The 11,261-nt window shown below is 32.0% G+C and overlaps 1 protein-coding gene across 1 annotated transcript in view; it reads right to left on the bottom strand.

The window, feature by feature from the left end:
* The window catches only part of LOC119636086 (dipeptidyl aminopeptidase-like protein 6), a 249,463-nt gene extending 245,336 nt beyond the window's left edge, over window positions 1–4,127 (bottom strand). The window contains exon 1 of the mRNA XM_038031233.1: window positions 3,946–4,127. Within this exon, the coding sequence (XP_037887161.1) occupies window positions 3,946–4,035 (90 nt within the window). The 5' untranslated portion in view covers window positions 4,036–4,127. The remainder of the gene's footprint in view (window positions 1–3,945) is intronic.
* Between the last annotated feature and the right edge of the window lie 7,134 nt (window positions 4,128–11,261).

Genomic DNA, 11,261 nt, shown 5'->3' with positions numbered 1-11,261 from the left:
TTTTTTTCGTTCATGCCATAAGCATAAATGTTAATATTACTAAATGTACAATATATGAAATATATAGAGAACAATTTTTCCAAGAAAGCTTTATAAATATTATTAAAAAATTTGTGTTCAAAATTTCTAATCGAATTCCATACTTTTGATAATAAAATTGCGTTTTTTTAGATAAAAATTCATTTTCAATCTTTAAAGGAATAAGTTACTGCAAAAAATTTTCTATTCATTATTATTTATAATTAAATTACAATGCAATTTAATTATCGAGATGAAGCCATATAAGCTATAATTTTAACAAACTATTATTACAAGTTTATCATAAAAGTAGATCAATGTATACGAAGAGCTTTATAACAAACGAACGGAACCAATACGTTTCACTGTGAATGAAATTAAAAGATACTAAATATGAACATGTATTTATATGGAAAATATAAGCACAAGTACACTCAACTATAGAAGCACATATTTATAACCAACTAATGAGAAACATTCATACAAAACCCTCAAAAAAACCATATGCTTAGCACACTTGAATCTTGAAACAAATGAAAAGCAATTAAACTTCAAATTTAACTATAAATCTTGTCCTTCATACAATTTACAGATACTTCAAATGCAATAATCCCTGAATGCCTGAATGAAAATTGCGGTTTGGGAAATGCATATGTAAATTGACATATTTGGTAAATGAAATTAGTTTAAATGCTGAATGTTATTCGGTAAGAGATTCGCTCGGATCTAAAAGTATCGGAAGCTAATAAATAAATGAGTCTACGGGAAAGTGTAATAATAGAAAAGTTTATATTTTTCCTTAACAATATATTAATTGATACTTCTGCTTAATAATAACGGCGCCAAGTTTTTTTACACCAGCTAATTGCAGGAGTAAGTAAATCGGTCTCCACATCATTTCTAATTTGCATATTTAACAGCAAAATGCGCAAATAATAAAAAGGAGATAGCGAGAGATACCTTACCAAAAAAAAAAAAAAAAAAAAAAAAAAAAAAAAAAAGGAGTGGTACTAAGATACAAATCTCTTTATAGGTAAAAGTTCACTAATCAGCAGATCTTTCGTAGCCAAAATCTTACTAAATCATCTAACATCTCTTTCTTGATTTATTTATACACGAATTTTATTCTTTTTACACCCATCACCGATGGATGAGGACAGGTACAGTCATTTTGCCAAAACGTTCGCAACGCCCCGAAAGGAAGCCTCATAGAAATCAGCCGCGCCTACTCAATATGCGTCACGACTTTTTTTACTTGTTATTATCTCTTCATATTTCTTCTTTTTTTATTTTTCTCTATAACGCTTTGTATGCTTGGGTGGAATAAACTTAAGTTTAAATTAAGTCATTAGCAGTCGGCAGCAATTAGTAGACAGTAACTAACGATGGGAGTGGGGCATCTCATCCGAAACGTCTGCTTTCGGCAGAGATCTGTCAAGGTTGAAAATGCCAGCCCTAACGAAAGGTAAAATTGCAACTTGCTGTCTTAGTCTGTTGTATTTGATGGTTAGCAGACATCGATTTCCAAGTTTTTCTCTTCTGGGTGTAGTAGTCAGCGAGAGCAGTTGGGTGTACTGTAACACGGATATCAGAGTTCATGACACTTATAACAATACCTAACCTCCTGTAATTTAACCCTTTGAGTTCTTTAGTTCGCCATATCTCTCAACTTAGCAAAATAATCCTATCCATCCGATGTCCAACAGTGATTTACCGAAAGGCAAGATGTTGCAACTAATATTAAACTCCACAGATTTGATTTATAAACTATGGAACTAGAATAGGGCCCAGTTGTGTTTAATAGCGACTGTGTAGTCTCATAAAAGTAAATTTTTTGTGGGAAGAACTTTGGGCAAACCAGCTAGCTTGCTCTGTCCGAGAGGAGATACTACCTTAGAATATTTGTAATTGTTGAGTCACACTATTGGGCATAAAATTAATTTCTAAGGACCAATCTAATTCGGATGTCAATTTATTGAAGCTCAATTTCATATATAAAGAAATAATTAATAAAGAAATAAAGTGTTTTACATATATCGTGGAAAAAACACAAATGTTGACTTATCCGAGCTTACCTTAGCAGGGACTAAGCATAGTTACTTAGTTTAAGATATAAGGGATACAGTTTGCTAAACCAAAAAGGAATTTTTCAACAGTTTCATTGCAAACAATCTGAAATTGTAACAATGGAAAATTGAACTGTATATATATTCAAGATAAATATATAATATCCTAAAGGTCCCCAGTTGTTCACTAACCTTTTGATGAATTTTCGTTTAAGCTTTTTCGGCATCGCAAATATATTTATAATCCGTTCTTAGCAGATAGAATTTTTAAAAGCCTAGGCACAGAGGCGAATGAACAAACATGGTTCAACTTGAGTACAAAAGCGAGTCTATTTCAAGCACTTCTGGGTGTTATTTACGTTTGGACCCTGTCGGACAAATAGTGCACTTCTCATCACCCTCTTTACATGGAAGGGGACGCAGAAGGTGAATCCTAATTTTTGTAAAACGCATTGTTCTAATTTATTAAAATTACTTTTCTTATCAAAGGTCACCCTACTTTCTAAAAAATTGCCAAAACTACTACTAAGAGTTTGTTGCCACATACAACGACTTCCTCTCTGTTAGCATCTTTGTAAAGGACGGAATTCAAAGAGCTGTCCTACGTCATAGAAACGACACATTCCAATCTATATATCTATTGTCTTTGGAACAAAACACGTCAGTGAAATTTTTCTTAAAATACAAAACTATGTAGGCAGTTATCCGATAGTCAGACGCACAGACAGGTTTAAATCCTTTCAGTTAATGATTGCAAATCGATCCATGTGAAGAAAGTTGGGTCTATCTAAATCATACAAAACTTAATAGAGCGAGACTTTTCAAAATTGCAATTTCAAGCTTCAAAAAAGTTGGTTGTGTATTTTTCAATTTGAAGATATCCAGTGTAATTTTTAAATACATCATGCAGCGACTCACGATTTCTATGCGTTTAGAAATCATTAAAAAATTTTTATATATATAGGCGTGTTTTTGTCGTAGGGGCTTTTTCAATACTCAAAATTGTTGTTTTCGAAACGAGAAGAACCCGCAAGTATGTCATGAGGTGCCGTACTATTTACTGAGCGTGTTGAGGTCGGTGTGTGTTGAGGTTGTTACACCGGAAGAACTATTATCGTCCATGTTAACCACTACAGATCTGTGGCCAAAATTTGAGAACATTCATATTGAAAACATGTGGTTCCAACAGGGTGGCGCTTTGCTCAATTTTCTGAGGGAAAGTGAAAGACTCTTTATATCCTACCCACCATACAAGTGATGGAAAGTATATATATACATCTATATATATTTATTTTTTTTTTTTGTTTTCTGATCACTCAGAGGACATCCTCTATAAGCTTAATGAGAAAGAAAGAAAGAAATATGGAGTTGATCGCCGCAACCTAGCGGATGTTTGCACAATCGATAAATGCTATACGTTTACCGACAACACATAAGTGGTATAAAGATATTTGAACATAATCTCGAAGTTTTTGAACACTTGTATCGTTTTCGACAGTCTTTGATATCATGTTGGTCCACAAAATCAAAACAAAAAAAAAAATGCTTGCAAGTCTTCCTTTAAGAAATCGACGATTTATCAGCATCCTAAAGATCTTTAGTTCAATACTGAAGAACAAAAAAAAATTTTATGCAAAATTCAAATCTAAATTTAATAGAAAAACGAAGAATAGACAAGAGTGATTGTTATAAGCCCGCAATCATCTTACGGATTATATCTAGAAATGAAGTCGAGATTCAATTACAAACACAATTGTTCTAAATGTTTATCGCTTAAAGTTAATTATAATATCGGACATCAAGTAATACAAGTTTATAACTAAGTTAATATGAATTGTTCAAGTAGTTCATGAAAACTTACCTCAATGGTTATATGATGGCCACCACGTGGACGAAAATCATCATCATTTTTACGTAGATTTTTGGAATCAATTTGTACATTGGTCTGCATTTTTACTTTGTAGCAACAATGCTTTTATTTCCTAAAAATGTTTGTTCAAAATTTTTTCTACAATCTTTTTATAATTTACTAAACAGTTTTCTTAAACAGTCTCAGGAAATCACATACATATATATTCGGCTTTATGGTCAGTTTGTTTGAATTTCGTTTTAAGAACTGATTTGATTTCGTTTGTTTTCCGTTCCTTATTCTTATTATTTTATATTTTATTTTTTTTTTATTTTTTATTTTTTATTTTTTATTTTTTTTTTTAATAAAATCGCTGACACACGTTATAATATATATTTCGAATACGTTTTGTTTGTTTTTTTCTTTTTTACACTTAAACAACTTCACTTTGCTTACTGTCTCTTGACGGAATGAATGCCTGAATAATTTTATATTTCCTTGCGTTGTCGCTATTTCGACCAAGTTTTTTGAGTAACATTATTTCTCTTTCGTTTCTATTAGGTTTGGTTTTCTGGAACAGAAGAAATGAAAAATGTAAATATATAAATAAAAATATCGCAGATCGTTTAAAATAGAAAAAAGAATATTAAGGAAAAAAATTAATTGAAAAATAAAAAACATTTATAGTAAATTAAGTGAACGCGTATTGTATTTGTATTAACGGCATTGGCATGATGGAGAGAGGAATGAAAACAAATTTTAAGCATTTAAGGACATTCAAACTTTACTCTTCTTTAAACAAGTAAAAACATTATTGACGGACAAGGCCGACCATTGGATACCCTACACCGTATCGTCTAGTATAGCCATTCACTCGTTTCGATAATAATACACCAAAAATTATAAATTACTTTCACGCAAAGGCATACCTTTAGCCGCGCTATTCAAATTGAGCAAAGTCAATTCACTCCCTAAAGATTTTATTATTTTTCAGTTTTCGCCGTAGAAAGCTAGAAATTAGACTTTCTCTCCGCATAAGGGGTTTTGGTTTTCATCATAACCCCTATATACGTTTGGATACGTTTTGGGTGTTACGCACATTCGCACAAACTTAATATACACCTTACCACCAAGTAGTTGCGAATACAAATATGTGTTTACACACATAGAGGGTCGGTTATCGATTTTAAAAATTAAACGGAAATAAAATATACTTTTGCTTGAGATTTGAATCCAATTTCCTTCTGTATAATGCTTGGACCGTGCCACTATTTGTTATATCCAATACTTAAACTGTTATATAACCTGCCGAAAATGTTAAAACTTATTACGCAAGCTATGAATCCACGTTAGAATACGTTTCGGGATGATCCTCGTATCTGGTTAAATGACTTATAAATAAGGATGATTGTCCCACCAAAGCACTTTTACTTATCTCAAAAGTAACTTTTGGACGAGATTTGTGAGGATGAAAATGTAACTTTTGAGCAGGGAAAGGCCACCGTCAATGGAGAACGCTAGAGAAACATGATAACCTATTTTGGCTTGAACAGTATGTGGTTTCAATAAAATGGTGCCCTACATGCTCTACATTTCGTCACAAAATCAGTTCAATGATCGTGTAATCTCCATAAATGCCTATGTGAACTTGCCACAAACATGATGTGATGGAACTATATTGGATTTCTTATTCTGAACTAATGCTGGATTGCATTGGCTTACTTGAATAGACCACAAAATTTCAATGACCTTACCTACGATTCGTATTATATGTGAAATGAGAGCAGATTTATGTGGAAAAATGGGAAAAGTCCCACGATTGAATTTTTACATAAATACACAAAAAGGCGATGATTTACATAAAATTGTTTTTAAATACAAAATGGCATGAACCGATATTTAAAATAAAAGAAAACTCATATTAATATATTTTTCATTTCGTTTTTATTACAAATTAAAAGAAAAAAAAAAAAAAACACTTATTTGATGACTCTCAATATATGTTGCACATATATTTAAATGTATATGCATATATATCTGTTCTTTTCGTCCTTTTGTCCATTCTGCTAGTGTTAACATACATTATTTATGAATAAAGATGAGAGTAGTATAACAGAATATATATATATATATGCTTCTCTCCCTTTTTCACTTCTTTTAAATAATAACAGTAAACACATGAACGTAAAAAAAAAAAAAAATAACAACAATTAGGTTAAAGCGACCATAACATATCCACTACCTCTTATATAGTTCTTTGTTAATAATTATGGGCATGGTTAGTGTGTGTTTACGATTTTTATACCTACGCTTCAAATGGCTCTAATGCATATTGGTGCTACCTCTTTGACTGATACATTGTATATGACTCAAAGATTATTAGCTATTGAAACCTTTCAATGTTATGTACTAGGCGGACCATTCCCTTTTCCTAATTTCATTAAAGCAAAGAAGGACACGTATGTTCATTTTCAACTTTGTGTTCTAATTTCTGCAAGAGTTGCAAAAGCATACACACACTGATAGACAGCGGATTCATGATATCATGAGATTAAGCCTCTCTAAAATTTCAAGTCGCTGCTCAAAGTTCAAATATATATTTTTGTATGCTTCCGTGCGTCAAAATATTTAGTACAATTTGCAGTTTCGTTATGCAGCGGGTCACGATTTCTGAACGTTTAGAAATTATCAAAAAATTTTACTAAAGTGATAGCTACTGAGCTATCAGTGCTCATCAGCGAGTTGAAACGCCATCACTGTCTCGCTAGTTAGATTGCTGCGCTCGTGTGATTTAACACCCATAGCTTTTTTCTTTAGAGCTACGTCAAAGCACAGATCTATGCTGGCAATGTGCAAACCGAAGAATATTTTGAGGCAACCAATGTTAAGCAATTCCGTTTAGAACCGTGAATCATATTGAATCATATTTTGTTCAGAACATAACTGCAATACTCTGACTTCAATTCACTTTGACGACATATCTACGAAATATCCTTTACATTGTAAATATTTTATGCGATTTCGGATTATTTTATTAATTTTAGCAGCATACAAACGGCTGATCGACTTCAGGTTATATGAACTTGCAGTAGCAGGGCAGCGAGCGCCACAAGCAGAACTCAGTAAATTCTTCAAGGCTCTTTCATAGACTTGTTTCACTTCGATAGGATTAAGCCCAGGCAATGGAGTACTGATATTAATGTCCGCTTATTTTAAATGAGATCAGGTAACGTATTTCATTATCCACTTTACAAAGACTCTGTTACAATGATACGGTTGGATATTGGAATTCATTCACCAATCCAACACTTTCAAAGGATTAAAAGTTAACATCATTTTATTAGTAACACGGTAAAAAAATAAAACATATTATAAAGATTCGTATTTGCTCCTGCAGAGATCGTTACATTTTATGCATGGTATTCTTACATGTTCCGCGAAAATATAAAAGCATTAACACTTTGTATTAAATTAGTTTAATTTGCCAGCCCTTAGTTTACGATGGTTGACCCCTTTTTTGTTAGCAATCAGAGATTATGTGCACGTGACTAATTCAACTAAAAAACTCATACCGACCGAGTATGCTTGCATGTGTATATAAGATTTTTTCATGCGTATTTATTTTTATTACAAACAAATATACAAAGTTTTGTGTACCTTTACTCGGTGAGCTTAGCAAGTAAGCAAAATTTTATTAACCTTGATACGAATCTTGGATACTCATCAAGTAAAGTAAAATGAACGTAATAAAGAAATTGTAAATTTTTCTTAAATTTTAACTCGACATCACTGCAAGCAATTTGGAAATCTTTTCTTTACTTTTGCAACATTTTTTTCTTATAATTATGGAATTATGACAAGATCCGAATATTTACGAGAAATTTTTTTTTTTGTTAATTTAAAAAAAAATATATAGCACACTTTTCCTATTCCCACAGCATTTCATATTCCCGTCAACAGAGGGACATTTAAAGCTAAATGGATTTATTATCTTAGGCTAATGGCGAACATGAGTACTTTACGGGATCTCTCATGTTTACATCACTTCACGTTGTTGAAGTATTACAAACGGTTCGAAAAATTAATATACGTTCAATATCCAGTTAACATAAATTTGTATAAAAGGAAATTGAAATTTATATATATATATATATACATATATATATATATATATGTATGCATGTATGTATATTCATATATGTAAGAGAATGAATGCAGTTTTAAAACACCCGTTGCTTTTCAATAAATTATGGTCACATGGCGTATGAGCAACAAGTAACAATTTACGATAAAATCTATAATGAAAGAGCTAATAACATGGAAAATGAAACACATACCCAGCAAGTAAGAAAGTTATACGTACCGTAGGGCAAACAATTGTTATTCATCACCTCAAGACAACACATATGTGTTGTAGAAGAGACATACAAAATAGTTATGTAAAAGTTACTAAATTATTCGATCGGGAATATTTTTATGTATTGGGCTTTAGAAAATGTTTGTTGATCACGATTTGGATTAATTTCTCTGCCGTGTGAGTCATGGGTAAGTTTGTTGTTTATTTCCATACGGCTTACGCTTGTTTTCAAACTCAATATATGGCCTTCGCTTAAGGACTTATATGACAAGCCTTCTCAGCCTTCTATCCCTCTTTTAGTAAACGCAACCATTCCAACAACAAAGATGATACGCAAAGAGACGTACGCTCGAAGAGGAAATCTTGCGTTAGTCAAGTATATAAATGTGTTATGGGATCTTTATGGAAAAAGCAAATTACAAACAGAAAGACAAATCTAGTAAACCATTCTCTCCGGATGTTAATAAAAATGAAAAAAAATTAAAATATATCTCCGCACAAATATGTAACTATTGAAGAGCCTTTATTCATCGAAGAAGAAGAAGAAGAAGAAGTAGTGAGTGTTTACAAACAGATTAATGCTCGAAAATATTTCGTACTGACCAAAGGTTTCACAACCATATATGATTTTATATATTACCTGGGGGGTAAAATCAATTTCAGTAATGATGGTAAGAGATAAAATGTATTTTAAATTGCTTACAACTTTAGCAAATTCACTATAACTTAAGTCGTTTAGTTTTTTTGCATATATTTTTTTATACCCTATTGGCGAGAGGTAAGAAAACTTATAAGCGAATCATTACATACACTACATTACATCGCTTAATACATTTCTTCATTTATATTCGCATTATCGTCATAATGTGTTAAAAATTTGAAAAGCTTTCCATACAAAGACTAATATTTCGTAGGAGCCGTCTATTGGGAGAAGTTCAAAAAATTTTCCGTACCATCCAAAATTTTCATATTAATAAAGTGTACCGGAATACAATTGGTAAGGAATTTTTGCTTTCATTCCTACTCGGTCACTCATGTGGATAGACATGCAGACAGAAAAACTAAAATCGATGCAGTAAGTGAGTCTGAGCGCAGAGTATATAGAAGGTGGAATCTATCTGAAATTCTTTCAAATGTTGCTTACATACATTAATATGTCATGTATCATACCCGGTGCTGAGCCGGAGTCAAGAGAGAGGTTAAACTTTAAATTTTCACTTTACTATCAATGAAGAACTAGTTATAGCATATGTTGATGTGATATTTACTAAGGCCGTTTTAGCGTCTGCAAGATAATTGCAATTTACACACGCAGCTAGTAATGGGCCCAATATATTTCGATTGTCAATACAGATATATTACGTGAAGTTTTGGATTTGTCATTTTTTTAATACCGTAACTGGTCTTCATCTAACCAAACAACCGCTATACCTTCGTTTTAAAATCCTTTTCGCATCGCCGGACTCACTTCAGCTGCTCTTAAGAATGTTCTTACATAATAAAACAATTTATAAGTGATTACAGCTCTCTGGGGTTATATGTGATCAATATAGTCGCAGGATGCCACCAAAACCTTATGGTCGGAAAGATATAAAATTGAAGCACATTTCGTTTGAGGGTTAGTATTATCTAAAAGTCGTGTGGATTTATCAATAATCATCTTACGTCTTTATGTCGCCCTACCAACATATTAAGTGATTTGTAATGCATCTTAGTTTTTCCAAGTAGATTCAAGAATTGAAAACAGCTTCAATTTTCTAGATCAAAGCTGATTTAAGTTCGTACAGATTAATCGGCCTTTTCTTTCCATTTCTTTTTAATTCTTGCAGGCATCGAGCTCTAAATGCTTATAGCGAGTCGTATTAGAGCAAGCTTAAGAACCAAAGGTGTTCTACTAAGAGCGAAAGCAAATCAATGCCATAGTAAAGAGCTGATTAAATCCAAGGCTATACGCATTGCCTTTTTTTTTTTTTAGTGTTGAAACACTTATTGCTTCCACTTTGGCCACTCAAAAGATCCACTATGTATGAATTAATGTATTGGACGAGATAGTGCAAAGAATTCAATAACCCATATAATTGTATAACATCTACTAAACTACATTAGTTATTTTATTGAAAAATAAATTTCTTCCTCGAAAATTTTAATACCATTTTACATTTGTTGTTAATCTTCCCTACTTCTCTATAATCGCATTATTCTTTCATTGTCTTCACTTAACACTAAGCCGGTGAGAATATTTCGCATTGACTAATTGTTGATTTCTACTTCATTCGAGCTCATTCTACAGTCACTACAACTTTAAATTTAGTTTATTTTTATTTCGTTTTCATACAGTACGAAAGTGTACAAAAGACCATAGTTTAAGGAAATTTAAATATTTTCCTATGCCTCTCTTATACGATTTATATCTTGATTAGCTTAGTAAATATTTACGGATTAAGTTTTGCCAACATATGGCATGATTGATATTATACTACACAGATTTATAGCTTATACTTTCTTGTGTGCAATGGGCAATCGTTAAAGACTACTTTTGGTACTGCTAGTTGCAAAATGCTATAAATTATGCATAACAAAGCATTCGGATACTCTGCACCCACACTACATATATGTCATGTAGATAGTCTGTATTTTGGCAAATGGTTGAATTTTGAAAATTAGGTTTTCATGCCACCAAAGCCAAAGATGATAGTATGTGTATGGAAGTGTATATATATATACATATAAATTGGGAGTATAAATTAGTTCGATCCGTCTTTCCACTTTTTTTTATTTTTTTGTAGTCACAAATGTCCAAGCAAATTAATCAAGGTATTGCCCAACTCTAAGGCAAATTTTCAAATTCCATCTCGGAAAAGTATCACATCTTTTGAAGCTAATTCCCAAAAAGATCCATATCTGGCTATTGTTGTAGGTATAGACAACAACAATAGGTCATCGTTTGAAATGCATAATAGGCAGAAAGAGC

Source organism: Glossina fuscipes, unplaced genomic scaffold (genome assembly GCF_014805625.2).
Source record: "Glossina fuscipes isolate IAEA_lab_2018 unplaced genomic scaffold, Yale_Gfus_2 0, whole genome shotgun sequence".
In the NCBI taxonomy this organism is placed as follows: Eukaryota; Metazoa; Arthropoda; class Insecta; order Diptera; family Glossinidae; genus Glossina; species Glossina fuscipes.
The sequence above is the reverse complement of the archived record's forward strand: the minus strand, read 5'-3'. Positions and strand labels throughout refer to the sequence as shown.